Genomic DNA, 22,321 nt, shown 5'->3' on the forward strand with positions numbered 1-22,321 from the left:
CATTTACATCAGGTATAACTCCCAATGCAATCCCTCCCCCCTCCCCCCTCCCCGTGATAGGCCCCGGTGTGTGATGTTCCCCTTCCCGAGTCCAAGTGATCTCACTGTTCAGTTCCCACCTATGAGTGAGAACATGCGGTGTTTGGTTTTCTGTTCTTGCGATAGTTTGCTGAGAATGATGGTTTCCAGCTGCATCCATGTCCCTACAAAGGACACAAACTCATCCTTTTTGATGGCTGCATAGTATTCCATGGTGTATATGTGCCACATTTTCTTCATCCAGTCTGTCACTGGTGGACATTTGGGTTGATTCTAAGTCTTTGCTATTGTGAATAGTGCCGCAATAAACATACGTGTGCATGTGTCTTTATAGCAGCATGATTTATAATCCTTTGGGTATATATCCAGTAATGGGATGGCTGGATCATATGGTACATCTAGTTCTAGATCCTTGAGGAATCGCCATACTGTTTTCCATAATGGTTGAACTAGTTTACAATCCCACCAACAGTGTAAAAGTGTTCTTATTTCTCCACATCCTCTCCAGCACCTGTTGTTTCCTGACTTTTTAATGATTGCCATTCTAACTGGTGTGAGATGGTATCTCATTGTGGTTTTGATTTGCATTTCTCTGATGGCCAGTGATGATGAACATTTTTTCATGTGTCTGTTGGCTGTATGAATGTCCTCTAGAGTCCTCAGAAATAATACCACACATCTACAGCCATCTGATCTTTGATAAACCTGAGAAAAACAAGAAATGGGGAAAGGATTCCCTATTTAATAAATGGTGCTGGGAAAATTGGCTAGCCATAAGTAGAAAGCTGAAACTGGATCCTTTCCTTACTCCTTATACGAAAATTAATTTAAGATGGATTAGAGACTTAAATTTTAGACCTAATACCATAACAACCCTAGAAGAAAACCTAGGTAATACCATTCAGGACATAGGCATGGGCAAGGACTTCATGTCTAAAACACCAAAAGCAACGGCAACAAAAGCCAAAATTGACAAATGGGATCTAATTAAACTAAAGAGCTTCTGCACAGCAAAAGAAACTACCATCAGAATGAACAGGCAACCTACAGAATGGGAGAAAATTTTTGCAATCTACTCATCAGACAAAGGGCTAATATCCAGAACCTACAAAGAACTCAAACAAATTTACAAGAAAAAAACAAACAACCCCATCAAAAAATGGGCAAAGGATATGTCTACTCTGTTTTAATTCCATAGTGGAAGAAACTTTGAAACGTCCAACCTGCTTCTTGTTCTCTGTTTCTACTTTCTTCAGCTCTTTTCTGCCTAAAAAGTCAACCTCCTCTGCTGAGCTAATCAGAACCCTCATTCTGTTTTATACAATGAAATGCTACCTGATTCTAGAATAATAAATCAAAGCCAATTGTATTTTTAACCTAAATTTGTTGTAATTTTGTCTTTTGACACTGCATTCAGTCAGTATTTCTAGTGGATGAAATTGAACATAAGCAAATGTAAAATTCAGTTAGGCTTAAATTGTTTACTAATATATCAATAGTGTTGTAACTAATGTATGTGTGTGTTCAAAATAAAAGAGCTGATGTGATTATATTCTCTTTCTTATATTAACAGTCTTTTCCTCTCTCTCGAATCATGCTCCTCAGTATACAAAGATTCCAAGGACTGCCAGTTTCAAAAAATACCTCAATTCCATGTACATCTTAGGTCTTTCCATGGCACCTCTTAGACTCTCTCCTGTATCCCTAAGGTCTACGTTTCACTGACCCAACCTCTTGTAAGAGACATTCTTGCATATTGCCTTCACTTCCTCATCTTTAAAACCTATGGCCATACATCTAAAATCTTGTCCTATCACTGTGTTGAAACTGCTCTTTCCCTTCCTTCCTTCCTTCCTTCCTTCCTTCCTTCCTTCCTTCCTTCCTTCCTTCCTTCCTTCCTTCCTTCCCTCCTTCCCTCCCTCCCTCCCTCCCTCCCTCCCTCCCTCCCTCCCTCCCTCTTTCTTTCTTTCTTTCTTTCTTTCTTTCTTTCTTTCTTTCTTTCTTTCTTTCTTTCTTTCTTTCTTTCTTTCTTTCTTTCTTTCTTTCTTTCTTTCTTTCTTTCTTTCTTTCTTTCTTTCTTTCTTTCTTTCTTTCTTTCTTTCTTTCTTTCTTTCTTTCTTTCTTTCTTTCTTTCTTTCTTTCTTTCTTTCACGGAGTCTTGCCCTTTTGCCTAGGCTGTAGGAGTACAGTGGCACGATCTTGGCTCAATGCAACCTCTGCCTCCTGAGTTCAAGCCATTCTCCTGCCTTAGCTTCCTGAGTCGCTGGGGTTACAAGTGCCTGCCACCACACCCAGCTAATTTTTGTATTTTTGGTAGACTTGGGGTTTCACCATGTTGGCTAGGTTGGTCTTGAATTGACCTCAGGTAATCTCCCTGCCTCAGCCTCCCAAAGTGCTAGGATTACAGGTGTGAGCCACTGCGCCCAGTGAAACTGCTCTTTCTAATGACTTGCATACCCCTAAATTGAATGAGCAGAATGTTAGTCTTATTTTGAAACAGATAACCCAATTGTTTTTATTTTTTATTTTTATTTTATTATTATTATTTTTTTGAGAAGGAGTCTCCCTCTGTCACCTGGGCTGGAGTGCAGTGGCATGATCTCAGCTCACTGCAACCTCCTCCTGCTGGGTCAAGCAATTCTCCTGTCTCAGCTTCCCTAGTAGCTGGGATTACAGGCATGCACTACCACACCCTGCTAATTTTTGTATTTTCAGTTGAGACGGGAGTTTTGCCATATTGATCAGGTTGGTCTTGAACTCCGCACCTCAGGGAATCTGCCTGCTTCGGGCTCCCAAAGTGCTGGAGTTACAGTCTTGAGCCACTGCACCTAGCCAACCCATTCCTTTTTGAATACTTTGAAGAGGGTATTCTTATAATGAGACATTTATAAGACTGTAGTCAGGAAAAGATCCTTAGTGATAGAGTAAAATTACTTTCTCTTCTTGATATGTGAAGTCACTGTAAAAAACAGGTGGAAGCACAGGGTCCAATTCTGCTTTGTCCAAAGATACCATAATGCCTTGCTATCGCTGTCTGACTCTATCAAAGGGAAGATGATTTAAGTGCTTGAATTGTAATGGCTTAAAGTTCTCACACATGGACTTCCAAATTTACTAGCAGAAGTGTTAGGTTTCTCTTCTCAAAGTCTGCCATGTGATTGGGTCAGGAGAGACTTCCAACCTCATCCTGCAGCCAATATTTCACCCTTGCTGAGCTATATACTCTAGCATTTAAATAAATAAGAAACAATTTTGCTAACTTTCTTTTCTCTCTGTCTCCAAACAATCATCATTTTTCTTATGGGGAAAGTTCCCCTTTAGAGACCCTTGGTGTCTGTCTGTCATTGAACTACAGGGCTCCATTGAGATTTCTTAATTCATTAAAGAAGTTCAAGTAGTGTTGAGAGTTAAAAAAAAAGTGTTTGAGATACTCCTTTTAGAGCTCTAATGCAAATTAACTCAAGAGTTGGTAAAGAGTTTGTGAAGTCACAAAATAATTCCTGTCAAATTCTTGATTTACATCTATATAAGTAGTTCCACTAGAATGAGTCCTTCTGGAGGATTTAAAATATACTCTCTTTACCATTAGAGAGAAAAACTGTGGCCAACTTTAAAACAGAATTTTCTTTTATTAAAGAGAAGTAATATGTAATTTCACCTTGTTTATCTTAATTTGCATTTAAAAAATTAGTAGTGAGGTTAAATAGAAAGAAAGAGTTAAGAGACGGAACACTGAAGGCTGATTGCTTCAGTTGAAATCTTACTCTGCAACTTCCTTCCTCTGTGACCTTGGGCAAGTTTCCCAACTCAGTTTCCCTATCCACAAAGTGTATAAATAGCAATTGTGCTTGCATCATAGAGTTGTTACAGGATTAAAAAAGTTAATACATGTGAAATGATTAGAGCAATGCCTTGAACATGCTATGTTCTATACAAATAGATTAATTAAGATGAATCGATATTCCTAGCAATTGGGAGAGATGGAATTTTAAACAAGGTGTGTTGGACTCCAAAGACTGTGCTCTTTCTTCAGCATTGCATATAATATTCTGCTATTTAAAGTTAGCTCACTTCCTGGACACATGCTCGCCCAAACCAAGCAGCTTCTGTAAGCCCACTCTCAGCTCCTGGGTCCTAAGGGCATATACCATGGGGTTAAGGGCTGGGGGAATGATAATATGCAGCACATTGAGGAGAATAGGGATGAGGGGAACCCTTCTTCCTTCTAGGTGAGTGACAGATACTACAATAATAGCTGTGTAGAAAAAGAGAATGAGGATAAGGTGGGAGCTGCAGGTATTCAGGGTCTTAGATGTTGCTTTAGCATAGTTCAGCTTCAGCACTGAGCGAATAATCAAAGAATAGGAAGCGAAGACCAGACCCATGTCACTCCCAACCACAACCCAGACCAAGGCCAGCTGGTAAAACCTGTTGATGGTGGTGTCATCACAGGCCAGACTTGTGACCCCCAAGTTAGAGCACAGGCAGTGATCAATCTCATTCCTGGAGCAGTAGTATCGCTGGGCAGCCAATACCGGCACTGGGATGGTCAACAGGCCATTCCTGAGCACTACTGACAGTGTGGCTTTGATGACAAAAGCTTCAGTAACTATGGAAGTGTACTGAAGGGGATAACAACTGGTCATATATCTATCCACTGCCATGCAAAGGAAGATGCCTGACTCCATGCACATGAAAGAGTGGATGGCATAGATCTGAGCAAAACACTCATGGAGGCTGATGGCCTTGGCATCAAATCAGAAGATGGCCAGGATCTTGGGCATGATGGTGGTGGCCAGGCCAATGTCCACCACTGCCAGTATGCCCAGCAAATGGTACATGGGTTTGTGTAGCATGGTCTCATGTTGAATGGTGATTATGATGAGGAGATTGGCACCAAGAGCTAAGAAGTAGAGCAGAGCCAGGGGAAGAGAGAGCCAGTGCTGCCACTCATGAATGCCTGGGAACTCCATCAGAATGAACTCAGACACTTGAAACCCTGAGCTATTGGCTATACTTAGGCCAATATTCATATCATGAGATATTTTGTTCTCAGCATCTGCCTATGGATTAAGGGGAAACAGAATAAGACTGTGGTTAGCTCAACTGAGGGCCAAAACTTCTGTAGAGAAATAAGGCTTACCCACAATAACTCAGTCATTTTTAACATCGTGCATTCTCTACACTCTTGAGACCCTAAGAAACAGTTCAGATAAGAACAGATGGGCCAAAATAGATGCTAAGATAAAAATTTTAGTAGAATATTGACTAGAATAAAAGTGAAAGTTTTCTAGCTTTATTTTCCTGAAATTCTGGGAGGTGGGGAATAAGGATAGAAAGTATGAGACATGTACATTATAAAGAACCTGATTTTCAGCAGGTAAAGTTAGAGGGCAGAGGTGTCGTCTCCATTCTTGGGAACCGTTAGGAATAAGTAGCCATAGTGGAAACCCTGACCATGCCTTTCTTTTAAACAATGCCTGTGGCTGGCAAACGGTATCTGCAGCAAACCCTCTCATTTAATCTTCGCCATAGAGGTATTGTTATTCGCATATGAGGAAATAGGTTGAATGAGTTGTCTAGATAAGAATCATATGTTGAAAACACTAGCGACTAATCTATAGAAAAAATTTTAGTCTTTTGCATTTATTTCCAGCACTCCCTGCGTCAAATTGTAGCCCATAGGTCAGTACCCTTTAGGAATATCATTTGTTTCCTCTTCTGATTATGAAGCTAGTGTTAAAGATATACTTAAAATTATATTTTCAAATAATCAATTTTATTAATAAAAGGTGTAAGGAGGGAAAATCATCAATGAACTTCCAACCACTTCCAGATTTTTCTGTGGAATAATTTAGAAACATAGCAAGCATTTATTGCACACATTTTGACTTTTTAAAATTAAGTAATTTTATGGCTCATTCTTGTCCCTGTAACACTTGGTTCTTTTCATTCTTATTTTGTTTATTCTTGAATTGTTGCAAAATATCTTCAAGCAATTGTATCAAAAAGTGTACTTGGACAAAATGCCTGGAGTCCTTGAATATCTGAGAATTCTTTATATTGCCTTTATCTATGAATAATATCTCACCTTGTTAAATATTTAGGTATTAATATTATCTTTCCCAAATCTCTGCCTTTGCTTCATTTCATGGTATTAAGTGTAAGATCAAGTGTCCATCCCTCACTACTTCTGAGAAAAATGAATGACTATGCCATTTATTCATTATGGTAAGCGTATATTATCCATGAAATTGATAAAAAATAAGAAAAATAAAACAGTAACACTTTTAGAAAACAAAAAATGCAGAAAAATAGCTATAAATAAAAATCTTAGCAAAGATTTAATGTTTCAAAATATTTAATTTTTATCATTTTTCTTTGCAGTCTTCTTACACAGTTCCTGTTTCATGAAAATAGGATCTTTCAAACTGTGCTTTTTCTTAACATTATGTATATATAAACTTTCCAATTCACTGGGAAACTCTTTATAGACATTTTAAATTTTTATAAACATGTTTTCAATGACTACTGAATGTTATCAAATCATTTTATAACATTTCCCCCAATTTTCGTTTGGTTTTACATACTGTAAATATATACATATATGCATTTTTTACCTTTAAAATATTATTTATACTATTTACCCTTTATGAATTTTTTATCTTTTATGGTTAAAATAGGACTTTTTAACCAAGAATTTATAGATAGTCTCATGGAAGTTTGTGAACTTCCTTAATTTGTAAGTCTATATTTACACTTTTCTAGAGAAAGGATCCGTTTATTTTTCATCAAATTCTCAAAGTGTTCCACAATGCAAACAAAAAACAATTGCAAAATATTGTTCTTTACTCAAATTTCAATCCATATTTACTTCTCTATATCTTTAATAGTTGGCTTTTTGGTTTTGTGACATAACTTATTTACATGAAATTACTTTTGTTGTTAATGAGACCTATGTAAATAAATAGATTTCAAATAATTAGACAATGGCTTCTACAGCTCTCACCAAGTGATTATTATGTCATTTGTCACATAGTGAATTTATATACATATAGATAAAATTGCATTTTTGGGATTCTGTTGTTTCTATTTCTTTCTGGTTATTTTTGTGTCAATATTAAACTAAATTAAAAAATTTTGTTTAATAATAAATTTAACACATAACAGAACTATATTCCTCTTATTACTCCCTTAATTTAAAACCCTTTTTATGTAATCATGTTCCAGATTACCCTTAGAATTCTGTGTTGAGTTCCAACATAGCATGGTTTTGGTTAGGATTGTGTTAAATCTGTAGATTAATTTTGAAAAAAAGTTGATATCTTTATATTATCAAGCCTTCTCATTCATAAATATAGATCCTGTCTGCCTTTATTTAAATCTGAAAAAAGTGTCATTGAAATTTTGTATTGCAATGTTCTTATTATCATTATTAGTATTTGGAATGTTTTTAGTGAATATGTTTTTCTGCATTATACTTCTTCTTTTTTTTTTTAATGGAGTCTCGCTCTGTCTCCCAGGTGCAAGTGCAGTGGCACTATCTCGGCTCACTGCAACCTCTGCCTCCTGGGTTGAAGTGATTCTCCCGTCTCTGCCTCATGAGTAGCTGGGATTACAGGTGCATGCCATCACTCCCAGGTAATTTTTGTATTTTTAGTAGAGATGGGTTTCACCATTTTGGCCAGGCTGGTCTTGATTCCTGACTTCAGGTGATTTGCCCTCCTTGGCCTTTCAAAGTACTGAGATTACAGGAGTGAGCCACCGTGCCCAGCCCGCATTATACATTCTAATTGATATAATAACACTAAAAAAGATAAATTCAAGGGGATCTATATCACAGAAATATACATTAGAATGTATCTATATATCTGTGATAATGTGATGCTTTAGAATATATATTACAATGTTTTTATTTCCTCTTGCATTTACCCACTTTTCTAAACTTGTGCCACTTTTAAATGTTTTGTGATTTTTTTTGGTATTATATCAACCAATCATCTATTGTTGGTAAACATCTTGTCTTTACTATTTTATAGTGGTGCAGTTGTATATGTTTTGTTATTTTGTCTTGTATATCGTCCATTTTGCTAAACTATTGTCAATTCTCAGAATTTTCCCATTTATATTAAATTTTTTTCTAGGTAGAATAAAAAGTTGCTTGCAAACAATAATATAAATTCCTTCTTTACAAATATTGATGCCTCTTAATTTTTGTTTCATGTCTTAATGAAATGGTTGGAAATTCAAAATCTGTGTAAACTAATTATGATGGCAAACATCTTGGACTTTTTGGTTGAATTTAACAGGTAATTCAGCTAGAGTTTACATCAAATATAGTGTCTTTTGTTTTTAAAGTTGCATGTATTTTATCAAATGTAACAAAATAGCCTTTTGTTCGGAGTTACTTTTCGTTCTGGGAATCTTGCACAAAGAATTTATTGTACTATTCTAGATCCCTTGGTTTATCATTTATTCACTGATCATCTTAGCTCAGCCTCATTTCTCTCCTGTTTCCTGATCACAGATCTTAGTCCCTACAAAGGTGGAGAGTCTGAGCAAAAGGGGAAACTGGAGGTGAAGAATCAAACAAGGAAAGCTGACTATGGAAACCAAAGATAAGACATGTAATCAAGTTCAGAGATTAGGACAGAATTATAGGACATGGACCATGTCTGTTCCCTCACCTCTCAAGATTCAGATCATTGACTGCTTTACTTACTATGTCAGGAGGGGCTATGAAGAAGCTCTCAGGCTGGCAGTCTTCTGTAGCTGCTTCTACCTTCCTGGCCACAGCTGCCTATGTTCACCCTTTTGTTGTTCAGAACAGATTCCTGCCCTTGCTCAACACTCCTGGAGATTATGGATTTAGTATAAATTAGATCCCTGAGATACCTGGTCCTAGTGTGCTGCTCTTTATGCCCTCCCTACTCTACAAGCATCCTTGAGGGTCTAATGCTTTTAACATTGCAATGGGAATAGGACCCAAGTACTCTTTGGGGTTAGCTAACTAATTTCTAGGCATATACCCCATTTAGCCCTAGTCCCAGGGGCAGCCAACCAAATATTTTTTCATCCAGACTCCTCAGACATTAATTCATCCCTATCTGATGAATACTGCCCCTCATTACGGGAAGGTTCTGAAGTCTCCCCATGTCAAACATATCTTTACTCCATATCCCTTCCAGAGGGTGCCCCTATCTACTTCCCTTTTCCCAGACTTTATGAGTAGCTTCTTTATTTTGCTCTCTCTCTCACTTCCTGAATGCGTTTTAACTCACTGCAATTTACTTTTGTCATAACATCACACAAACTGTCCTTGCTAATGACTTAAATTGGCAAATATAATAGGCATATTTTAGAACTTAATCTTACCAGAATCCTCTCCAGTAGTTAATCCGTGTTGATCAGTTCTTTCTTCTAGGATCACTTGTCTCTCTTTTAATTCATGACATCATATTTTTAGTGTTAATTAAACTGGAATAAAAGAGTGATGAAATTACTTTCCCTGATAGAAATATTAGTCTGTTCTGGGACAGATTGTTCTCTGTGATAGTTTTTTTTTTTTTTAATCAATCAACTTACCCCAAAGAAAGATGAATCTGCTCAATGGAATTTTTTCATGGTATCAGAGGAGCTAAATTATAACAATTTTGTAAGATAGAATTATAACCATTTTAAGATCACAGACAATAAATTGGTGATATGATCTGAAATGAACCGTGAATTACTGAATAATGTCAGGAATCCCATTATGGCATGCTATATTCTGGAAAACTTTATGAGCTCGGAAAGGGAGAATTTAAAGAGGCACATGTTGAAGTTCAACAGAAAAATACTCTTCTGAATTCAGAAATTGGCTAGAATCAACACCTGAATGTTCTAAGCTGCTTCCTGGAAGAGTATTTTTGAGTTTCTGAGATGAGTGGTCATGCGGCTATTCTAGTGACGCCATAATGAGAAGTAAGTAAATAGGTAAATCAGATAGATAAATCTAATCTACCGACTCCCTCTGAAGATCAAAAGTGTTTTGCTTGTCAACATAATGAGAGACCTAAGCCACTATGAACTACTGTCTAGACTGATATATAGCTAGCAAGTGGATTTTATTGGCCCCAGGAGGTTACTAATAGTTACTGACTAGGAGAGGGAGATATTCTGGATTTCAATTTGCATGTATAGTAATGGCAGCAAAGTCTTCAAATATCATAAGAGGATTAGAACAGAAACTATTTTAATTTGGACCCTGTATTTATATATTCTCTTATCAAAGGTCTCATTTTACTGCCTTATATCACAGAACTAACAGAAAAAAAAAGACATTAAGCTATCAGTTGGAATGATTGATCCTAATTACCAACGGGAAGTTGAGTTGCTTCTATATAATGGAGGCAAGATTCCTCCAGGCTCTGGTAGAGGTTGGGGAAATATGGTAGATATCAGTTACGACTCTGTGACCAATTATAGAATAAGAACTGTAGCAGTTTTAAATATTTTTATTTGTTTTTATATGTATGCTTTTGTTTCTATATGTTAACCATTTTTTTCTCTTTCCTGTCCATTTTTATTTTATATACAAGCTATTGGAAGTTAACTTTACAATTCAGTCATTTTTTATGATACAACTAGTAATTTCTTAAGATCATAAATTCCATTACAGTGACCCTGGTAGGCAACTTATAAAGTTTTGGGCTACTTGTCGTGTAGTTTTGATTTACATTTGTCTAATGATCAGTGATGTTGAGCTTTTTGTCATATGTTCGTTGACTGCATAAATGTCTTGTTTTGAGAGTGTCTGTTCATGTCCTTTGCCCACTTTCTTGTGCCAGTTTTCAAGGGGAATGTTTCCAGCTTTTGCCCATTTGTTATGATATTTGCTGTGGGTTTGTCATAAATGGCTGATTATTTTGAGGTAAGTTTCATCAGTACCTAGTTTATTGAGAGTTTTTTATGTGAAGAGATGTTGAATTTTATCAAAGACCTTTTTTGCATCTATTGAGATAATCACGTGGTTTTTGTCTTTAGTTCTGTTTATGTGATGAATTACGTTTATTAATTTGCATACATTGAAGGAGGCTTGCATCCCAGGGATGAAGCTGACTTCATCATGGTGGATAAGCTTTTTGATGTTCTGCTGGATTTGGTTTGGCAGTATTTTATTGAAGATTTTTGCATGGATGTTCATCAGGAATATTGGCCTAAAGTTTTCTTTTCTTGATGTACCTCTGCCAGATTTTTGTATCAGGGTGATGCTGGCCCCATAAAATGAGTTAGGGAAGAGTCCCTCCTTTTCACTCATTTAGAATAATTTCAGAAAAAAATGGTACCAGCTCCTCTTTGTACCTTTGGTATAATTCAGCTGCAAATCCATCTGCTCCTGGGCTTTTTTGTTGGGCTGGTAGGCTATTTATTACTGTCTCAATTTCAGAACTTGTTATTGGTCTATTCAGAGATTCAACTTCTTCCTGATTCAGTTTTGGGAGGGTGTATGTGTCCAGGAATTTATCTATTTCTTCTAGATTTTCTAGTTTATTTGCATAGAGGTGTTTATGGTATTCTTTTATGGTTGTTTGTATTTCTGTAGGGTCAGTGGTGATATCCCCTTTATCAATTTTTGTGTCTATTTGATTCTTCTCTCCTTTCTTCATTAGTCTAGCTGGAAGTCTATCTATTTTATTAATTTTTTTCAAAAAACCAATTCCTGGATTCATTGATTTTTTGAAGTGTTTTTCATGTCTCTGTCTCCTTCAGTTCCACTTTGATTTTGTTTATTTCTTGTCTTCTGCTAGCTTTGGGGTTTATTTACTCTTGGTTCTCTAGTTCTTGTAGTTGTGATGCTAGGGTGTCAACTTGAGATCTTTTTTTTTTTTTTTTTTTTTTTGAGGCGGAGTCTCGCTCTGTCGCCCAGGCTGGAGTGCAGTGGCGCGATCTCGGCTCACTGCAAGCTCCGCCTCCCGGGTTCCCGCCATTCTCCTGCCTCAGCCTCCCGAGTAGCTGGGACTACAGGCGCCGCCACCACGCCCGGCTAATTTTTTTGTATTTTTAGTGGAGACGGGGTTTCATTGTGTTAGCCAGGATGGTCTCGATCTCCTGACCTCGTGATCCGCCCGTCTCGGCCTCCCAAAGTGCTGGGATTACAGGCTTGAGCCACCGTGCCCGGCCATCTTGAGATCTTTCTAGCTTTTTGATGTGGGCATTTAGTGCTACAAATTTCCCTTTTAACACTGCTTTAGCTGTGCCCCAGAAATTTTGGTATGTGGTCTCTTCATTTTCATTGGCTTCAAAGAACTTCTTTATTTCTGTCTTAACTTCATTATTTACCCAGGAGTCTTTCAGGAATCAGTTGTTCAATTTCCATGTAGTTATGTGGTTTTGAATGAGTTTCTTAATCCTGAGTTCTAATTTGATTGCATCGTGGTCTGAAAGACCATTGTTTCAGTTCTTTTGCATTTGCTGAGGAGTATTTTACTTACAATTATGTAATCGATTTTAGAGTAAGTGCCACGTGGCACCAAGAAAATGTATATTCTGCTGTTTTTGGGTGGAAAGTTTTGTAGATATCTATCAGGTCCACTTGATCTAGAGCTGAGTTCAAGTCCTGTATATCTTTGTTAATTTTCTGTATCGATGATCTAATATTGACAGTGGGGTGTTAAAGTCTCCCACTATTATTGTGTGGGAGTCTAAGTCTCTTTGTAGATCTCTAAGAACTTGTTTTATGAATCTGGGTTCTCCTGTATTGGGTGCATATATTTAGGATAGTTAGCTCTTCTTGCTCTTCTTGTTGAACACTTTGCCATTATGTAATGCCTTTCTTTGTCTTTTTTGATCTTTGTTGCTTTAAAGTCTGTTCTGTCAGAAACTAGGATTGCAAACCCTACTTTTTTCTGCTTTCCAGTTGCTTGGTAAATTTTCCTCCTTCTATTCATTTTGAGCCTATATGTGCCTTTGCATGTGAGACACCTCTCTTCAATATAGTACACTGATGGGTCTTGGCTTTTTATTCAGCTTGCCTTCTGTCTCTTAATTGGGGCATTTAGCCCATTCATATTTAAGGGTAATATTGTTGTGTGTGAATTTGATCTTGTCATCATGAGGCTAGCTGGTTATTTTGCAGATTTGTTGATGTAGTTGCTTCAGAGTGTCAATGATTTCTGTACTTCAGTGTGTTTTTGTAGTGGCTGGTAAGGGTTTTTCCTTTGCATATTTAGTGATTCCTTCAGGGGCCCTTTCAAGTGGTGACAGATTCCCTCAACATTTGCTTGTCTGAAAAGGATTTTATTTATCCTTTGCTTATGAAGCTTAGTTTGACCGGATATGAAATTCTGGATTGGAAATTCTTTTATTTAAGAGTATTGAATATTGGCCCCCAATCTCTTCTGGCTTGAAGGGTTTCCACTGAGAGGTCCACTGTTAGTCTGATGGACTTTCCTTTAGGTGACCTGGCCTTCCTCTCTGGCTCCCCTGAACATTTTTTTTCCTTCATTTCAACCTTGGAGAATCTGACGATTATGTGTCTTGGGGTTGATATTCTCATAGAATGTCTAACTGGGGTTTTCTGGATTTCCTGAATTTGAACGTTGGCCTGCCTTGCTAGGTTAGGGAAGTTCTCCTGGATAATATCTTGAAGTATGTTTTTCAACTTAGTTCCATTCTCCCCTTCTCCTTCAGGTACCCCAATCAGTCGTAGGTCCAGTCTTTTTTATATAATCCCATAGTTCTTGTAGACTTTGTTCATTCCTTTTTATTCTTTTTTCTCTAATCTTATCTTTCTGTCTTATTTGAGCAAAATAGTCTTCAGGCTCTGAAATTTCTTCTTCCACTTGGTTTATTTGGCTATTGATACTTGTGCTTGTTGTGTTAAGTTCTCATGTTGTGTTTTTCAGCTCCATTAGGTCATTTGTGTACCTCTCTAAACTGGTTATTCTGGTTAACAGCTCCTGTAATGTTTTATCATGGCTCTTAGCTTCTTTGCATTGGGTTAGAACATGTTCCTTTAGCTCAGTGGATTTAGTTATTACCTACTTTCTGAAGCCTATTTCTGTCAATTCATCCATGTCAGCCTCAGCCCAGTTCTGTGCCCTTGCTGAAGAGGTGTTGTGATCATTTAGAGAAGAAGAGGCACTCTGGCTTTTTGAGTTTTCGGCATTTTTTCATTGATTCTTTCTCATCTTTGTGAGTTTATCTTTGGTCTTTGAGATCGCTAATGTTTGGATGAGGTTTTTTTGGGAACTTTTTTTGTTGATACTGTTGTTGTCGCTTTCTGTTTGTTTTTCTTTTTACAAACAGGCCCCTCTTCTGTAGGGCTGCTGTGGTTTTCTGGGGGTCCACTCCAGACCCTATTTACCTGGGTCCTTCCCACCCCTGGAGGTGTCACCAGTGGAGGCTGTAGAATAGCAAAGATGGCTGCCTGCTCCTTCCTCTGGGATCTCCATGATGCCAGTGGGGACACTCCTGTATAAGGTGTCTGGTGACCCCTGTTAGGGGGTCTTATCCAGTCAGGAGACATGAGATCTGGGATCCATTTTACAAAGCACTCTGGCTACCCCTTGGTGGAAGGGGTGCACTGCGATGGGGGGAATCCCACTTGACCAGACTTCCCAGATTCCTCTGAGCCAGTAGGGGAAAAAATAAGTCTGCTGATCCATGGGGATCATGGTCACCCCTCCCTCAAGGGGTTTTGTACCAGGGAGATCAGAGTTCTGTCCATAAACTCCTGGCTGGAGTTGCTGAAATTCCCATAGGAAGGCCTTGCCTGGGATGTGTCAGGGTCTGGCCTAAAGAGGCAGTCTGGTCATGATCTGCCACAGCCTTTGTGTTGCACTATGGGGAATTCTTCCTGGGTCCAAACCACCCAGTCTCCCTGGCACTGGCAGGGGAAAAATGCCAGACTGGAGCTGCAGTGATGGCTGCCACTCCTTCCCTTGGGAGCTTAGGCAACAGGCAGCTGCAGTGATGGTGGCCACCCCTTCCCCCTAGAACTTGGTAATCTTAGGCAGTCTTCAGCCAAGTGGCCACAGAGAATCTGCATACCTCTATGCTTGTGACCCAAGGCCCTGGTGGCATGGGCTCATGAGGGAGATCTGGTCTTTAGGTTGCATAGATCCATGGAAAAAGCATGGTTTCCTGAGCAGAGTAGCTCAATTACTCACCACCTCCCTTGGCTGGGGGTGGAAGCTCCCCTTGTGCTGTGTGGCTCCCAGGTGAACCATTGCACCATCCTTCTTTTTCTCACTCTCTGTGGATTGCACCAACTGCCTAGTCACTCCCAATGAGAGAACCTGGATACCTCAGTTGCCAGTGCAGGATTCACTCACCATTTTTGTTTTTCTCAGTGGGAGCTTTCTACCATGGCTCTTTCTAGTTGGCCATCTTAGCCTCTTCTCCATGATTTCAATGTTTTAAAATTTATTGAGTCTTGTCATGGCCTAGCATATGGTCTACCTTGGAGAATGTTACAAATGCTCTTGAGAATAATGTGTATTCTGTTGTTGGGTTAGAATGTTCAATATATACCTATTAGGTCTAGTTGGTCTATGTCTTCCTTCAATTCTATCAAATTTTGCTTTATTTATTTAGGGGCTCTGTTGTTTGGTGCATATATATGTATAATTGTTGTTGCTTGACAGATTTGCCTTTTTGCCTTTTATCATTATATAATATTGTTCTTCATCTCTCATAACAATTAAAAAAATCTATTTTGTCAGATATTAGTGTAGCTGTATATAGTTCCCCCTTATCTGTGGAGGATATGCTCTAAGATTCCCAGTGAATGAATGCCTAAAACCACAAATAGTACCAAAACCTACGTATACTATATGTGACATTTGATCTGATACTCAAGAGGGCTACTAAGTGACTAATGGGTGGATAGGAGTGTGGATATACAATATGGATGTCCTGGAGAAAGGGAAGATTCATGTCTTGAGTGAAATAGAGTGGTGTGAGATTTCATCATGCTACTCAAAGTGGTATGCAATGACAAACTTATGAATTGTTTATTTCTGGATGTTTTAATTTAATATTTTAAGATCATGGTTGAACGTGGTTAACTGAAACCATGAAATGTAAAACCATGGATAAATGGGGACTACTGTATACGAATATATTATATTCTAGTATAATAGAGGAAAGCTTTCTTTTGCTCACTATTTGCCTAGAATATCTTTTCCCACCCTTTCCATTTCAAAGTTTTTTATTTTAATGTGAGTCTCTTGTAGATAACCTATTATGTTTCCTTTAATCCATTTTAGCCCTTTAAACCTTGTAATTGGAGAGTTTAATCTATTTACACTTAAAGTAATTACTGATAAGAAAGGACTTATGTCATTTTGCTACTTGTTGTTTCATGTTTTAGATCTTTTTCATTCCTCAATTATTCAGTACTGCCCTCTGTGTTTTACAGATGTTTTGTAGTATACCAATTTAATTTCCCTCTTCTTTCTTTTTACTACATATTTTTGGTTATTTTCTTAGTCTTGCTTTGGGGGTTATAATTAACATCTTAATTTATAATAATGTAGTTTGAATTAATACCAATTTAGTTTCAATAGTAGAGCTATCCCTTGATATCCACAGAGGACTGCTTCTGAGACATCCCCACAGATATCAAAATCTGTGGATGCTCAACTCCCTCATATAAAATGGTATACTATTTGCATAAGCTATCTACATCCTTCCACATACTTTGTCGTCTCTAGATTACAATACCAATTCAATATAAATAGTTGTTGTATTGTATTGTTTTTATTTGTAGTATTTTTTATTGTTGTATTGGTTTTTTAATCATTATTTTTTCAAATATTTTAAATCTATAGTTTGTTAAATCTACATATATAGAACCCATGGATACAGAGGGCTGACTGTATACAAGAACTTTGTTTCTATCTAGCTGTTTCCCTTTATCTTATTGTCACAAATTATATCTTTATACATTGTGTGCCCATTAACATACACTTATAATTTTATGTAATTATTTTTTAAATAACATAAATATTATATTATTTATATAATAATATAAAATATATTAATACCAACTTATATTTACCTTTGCAATCACCTTTACTGGCGTTCTTTATTTCTTTAAGCAAATTTGAGTTACTACTGTGTTCTTCCATTTCATTCTGAAGGATTCCCATTAACATTTTTTGTAGGGTAGCTCTACTAGCTATGGACACTCTCTTTTTTTTGTTTTTGTGCTGGGAACTGTCTGGAAATGTCTTAATTTTCCTTTATTCTTGAACATAGTTTTGCTGGATATAAAACTGTTGGTTGACCTTTTTTTTTTTTTTCCCAGCAATTTTAGTACATCACCCCACTGACTTCTAGCCTCTGTGGTTCCTGATGACAAGGCAGCTGTTAATCGTATTGAGAATTTCTTTTATGTAATAAGTTGTTTCTTTCCTGCTGCTTTTGGGTATCTGTCTTTGTTTTCGTCTTTCTTTTTTAATTTTTCTTTTTGTGTTTTTGTGTTTCTAAAGTTAGATTGTAATATGTCTCAATATACATCTCTGTGAGTTTATCCTAACTGGAATTTGTTGAGCTCTTGGGTGTATAGAAAAGCACACTTCAATTCCAGTATTTTTATTTTTTTCTTTTTATAATTTCTGTCTCCTTGTTGACATTCTCTGTTTGGTGTGACATTGTTCTCCTTCCTGGTTTGCTTTAGTTCTTTGTCCAAGGTTTCCTTTAGCTCATTGAGCAAATACATTTGATTTAAAGTTTTTGTCTAGTAAATCCTAATAGTTGGGCTTCTTCAGACAGTTTCTATTTTTTTTTTAACCCCTGTGTATTGGCTATACTTTCTTATTTATTTTTTTTTTGTGTGCCTCATAGTTTTTGTTAAAAAGTTAACCTCTTAAATATTATAAGCAGTCCAAGCTTTTAAGTGTGTCTATTGTTTCCTGACTGTTATTCCTTCCCTCTGGTGGCAGAGGCTAACACATTTGTCAAATGTTTTTGACAAGGCCCCTAGATAGCTGCCCTTGGAGAATTCTGAGTTAGGCAAAATAAAGGCAAGTTCTTTGCACCTGTCCTTCAGTGAACCACCAGATGGGTCAAAATTACAATAATTCTTTGAGAACAAGGTCTCCTCTGCTCCTTTTGGTACCATGAACCCACATAGGAAACATGGGATACTGTTCTCAAGACTACCACCAAACTGGAGAAGAAGGAATGGAGCCAGAGTGGGTTAGAATGCCGCAAAGGTCTCCTGCTGAGATTGTCATCTTTTTCTTGATCAAGTGTTCACCTCATTGCTGCAGACCTTTGACCAGTTCCATTAAAGTTCATTCTAACAATTTGTGCCTGTTTATTTGTTAGTTTGGTGGAGGGGCAGGCTCTTGGAGTTTCTTAAGTCACTATTCTCACTAAAGTCACTGGAGAGGATTTTATTTCCTGGTTCTGATGTGCTTCCCTGTCAGGCTTAGCTGCAGCATGTACAGCTTCTCCAATACCCAGTTCCTGCAGTACATAGCAGTTAGCAGCATCCAGTGGCCGGCAGCTTCCCCCTAGTAGCTTCCTGGGGGTGATTTTATAGCAGAGGGTCTCTGGTGAGATATCTACTTGTGAACAACTTTCCCCAGCATCCTAGAATGTAGATTTCCAGCAAGTTTCATCAGCACAGCATGATTGCATTTTCTCTCCATTCTGTATCCTCTCCAATAAGGTCTGGATTTCAGCCCAGGAGTCATTTTTCTTAGGCAGTCTCTCTCATCTGTAGTGACAGTGGCTCCTCCCTGTATCTACTATTCTTATATTCTTTAGAGTTTTCTCTACTTACTAGTCAATCTTTTGATACTCCAATCTGTTGTTCTAGTTAAAAAGTATTTATATGAACTTTCTCCTGTTGAAATTCATGTGGTTTCTCTCTCCTGATTGGACACCAAATAATGTATTGGAAGAATGAAGCATACTAGAAATTGCTATGAACAATGAATTTAGTAAAGCTTCACAGTCAAATAGAAATAAATTTTGATAATGTAATTGTGAATATTAAAAATTCTAAGACATTTTTGAATTGGAAGTGACATGCTTTAAAAATTAATAATGACTTAGAACTAAAATTCCAAATTATGTTAGTAATATCCAGTGTTCTAGTTATCTATGCTTTTTAACAGACCACCATAAAGATAGTGGTATCAAACAACACCTATTTTATCATGCTCACAGATTTTTTGTGTCAGGAATTTAAGAGCAGTGCCGTGAGGATGGCATACTTCTACTTCACAAATATGCAGCCTCGGCTCAGAAGACTCAGACAGCTGGAGGTGATCAAATGGTTAGTGACTGGAATCAGTTGAAGACATCTTCAATCACATGTTAGACTTCCTGGGCTAGCATGATTCCAAGGCTGGGCTCAGCTGGGACTGTTGACTAGAGTCCCCATACTTGGCCTTGTCATGTGGTTTAGACTTCTCATCACATCACAGCTGGATTCTGAGAGGGAGCATCTTCCAGAGAGCATTCAGGGAGCAAACTTTCCAAGAGACACAAATGGATGCCGAATGACTTTTTCTGGACTTCTGTCACATTCTCTTGGTTAAAAGTGAATCAGTAAGGCTCAGATTCAAGGAGGAGGGGAACTAAGTTCAATCTCTTGATACAGAATTGTTAATGTTTCACTGCAAAAGAGAATGTGAAATGGGAGCTATTATTATGCTTGTCTTTGAAATGTGCCATACTTAGTGAGATGTTCAATAAAGAATAAAAGAGACATAAGAAGGATAAAGTTCTTATCTTGAGCTTGGAATTGGAATGAGAAAATACTGCATAACTATTATGTAATTTGGGCATATTAATAAAAAGTATAAGTTTAAGTGTTAATAAAGTTATGCATACAACAACCTATCAAAAAGATATATTTAATAAAATGCGCAAATCAATGGAATGGGGATGTGGGGAGATGTGTGAAAGAGATCAATTCAGCAAAATCAGAAGCAGGAAGAAGCTACCAGAAAACATAATAAAAATAAATAAGATGACAGGGTGAAACAAAACAAAATCATAGGAATTATGACAAATGTGAATGGACTTAGTTCCCCTATTTAAAGGGAAAGTTCCTCAAATATGGTTAAAAATAAAGATCAAACTAATGGTGTTTCCAAAAGACAGACTGAAGTTAAAATATCAAACGAATATGGAAAGAAGTGAATGGGAGAAGACAAACAGGCAAATAAAGTAGTATGACAGTATTAAAATCATATAAAGCAAAGCATATGGGTGAATATGAAATACATGACAAACATAAATAATTCATAAAAACAAAACACAATCTTTTTTTGCACAATCTTTTTTTTATCCTCGTGGCACATACAGAGGAGAGAAAAATTAACTGCATAAATCTTCCTGTTGTGTTAGAATTTTTGCTGACTCCAAGATAAATGTTAAGTATTTACTTATTTTCAAAAGAACTGACACACATGTCCACAGAAGTCGTTGAGAGTGGCCTACAATCTGGGCTGCTACACATGGACTCATGCTATGTATTTTTGAATGAATGAAAAATAAATAAATAAACAAATAAATAAATAAATGTATGTATGAATGAAAGTTTAAAGGCAGCTTTGAGGATGGCACAGTATTGCCATCTACAGAGACATCTAACCTGTCTGAGCCTCAGCACTGCCACTTTCCAGTGGATGAATTTATATAGTTATCCAACCTTAGCCCCTGTTTCTTTGTAGAAAAGAATTAATAGTAATTCTTTAACAGCTTCCTAATTAAGAGGACTGCTATGAAAATTACATGAAATTGCTCAGTCCATGTGGGAAAGTATTTTGCAAACTGTGAAGAACTCTGCAGGATTAGATGTTATTACCCTGATCCTTCAGGGTAAAAACCATGGGAGGTTGAGTTAAGTTAAAATCCTTTCTGTAATTGTCTCTCTCTTGCTTCTTCTTGTTAGAGGATAAATTTCTTCCATTTGAATCCTTGTCAAGAAAGGGTGAAGCAGCCAATTCTTTTGGAGGAAGTTGATAGTCTCTTTTTGGGTAAGTTTTCAAACATAACTCTTAAGATGTCCTGTTCCACACACAGATGACTTCCCCCGGCAGCTCTGTTGTGCTGCCCAGCATCCACTACTCTGGTGAGATGAGCTGATGGTTTCTGATGTTGCTTTAGTCCTTGTGCTATTTCCTAAGAAGTTGTTTTCCAAGGTGGACTCATATACAAACTTTCTGAGGTCATTATTCAGACCACAGTCCAGGATATTTTCTTTGATACACAGAATTCAACAGATCTTGTGATGCTCCCTGATTATATCATGAATTAAGCACCTATTGTGTGCAGTGTTCTGACTGAGGCTCAGAGAAAGTACACATGAATGGTTCTTGTACTCAAAAAGTGTGCAATTTTGTTAGGTGAGCTAACAGTAAAAGTTCGGTTAGCTTTAATTAATAGGTTATTTGAAACTATTTTTATACTATTTTTATAGGGCATTTTCTAGGATCTATTTTCTTCCTTTCCTAGCAAGAAAACTGCCACATAGTTAGATTTATAATTCCATGTGTATATCTTACATCAAAGCATGTATTCCTTATTTCTTTTGATTGTCACAGCATGCTTGCGATTTGGCTCAGCAAAATATTATGATTTTTATCACTTTTAATCAGAAGAATTGAAACATAGGGAGGTTTCATAAGTTGTTCAAGTTCACACAGAAATTTTGGAACAGAACAAGACTGAGAGTGAGAATAGTGCTATGGTTTTTCAATCGGACTTCCCAGGACTTGAATCCCAGCTCTCCCACTTAGAAACTGTGCTGTCAGGGGGCAAGCTCTATAATTTCCAGTGCCCGAGTTTTCTTATCTGGAAATTGGGAATTTTACCTGTCCAAAGGGTTATTGTGAGAATTCAGTCAGATAATCTACATACATATTTTATCAGAGTTTCTGGCCTACAAGAAGTATTAACATTTGTTAATCATCAATTCATTAATTGCTGAGATTTTTTTGGTATGAAAATTAAACTTTACTCCTTTTTAATAAACATTTATTGTTTTCTTTTTATTATCATAAAAATTACATATGAAAAGCACATAAATATGAAAGAGTTAAAGACGTGTAAATATATATATATTTTTTAATTTATTTATTATTATTATACTTTAAGTTCTAGGGTACATGTGCATAACGTGCAGGTTTGTTACATATGTATACTTGTGCCATGTTGGTGTGCTGCACCCATCAACTCGTCAGCACCCATCAACTCGTCATTTACATCAGGTATAACTCCCAATGCAATCCCTCCCCCCTCCCCCCTCCCCATGATAGGCCCCGGTGTG

At 37.1% G+C, this 22,321-nt stretch overlaps 1 protein-coding gene across 1 annotated transcript; it reads right to left on the minus strand.

Moving 5' to 3' along the window:
- Positions 1-4,106: 4,106 nt before the first annotated feature.
- Positions 4,107-14,548, minus strand: LOC105488784 (olfactory receptor family 56 subfamily B member 4). Its single transcript, XM_011753216.2, is given in 2 exon segments — positions 4,107-5,102; positions 14,387-14,548. Coding segments are annotated over 2 exon segments (1,158 nt in total).
- Between the last annotated feature and the right edge of the window lie 7,773 nt (positions 14,549-22,321).

The sequence above is a fragment of the Macaca nemestrina genome, chromosome 12 (assembly GCF_043159975.1).
Source record: "Macaca nemestrina isolate mMacNem1 chromosome 12, mMacNem.hap1, whole genome shotgun sequence".
NCBI lineage: Eukaryota > Metazoa > Chordata > Mammalia > Primates > Cercopithecidae > Macaca > Macaca nemestrina.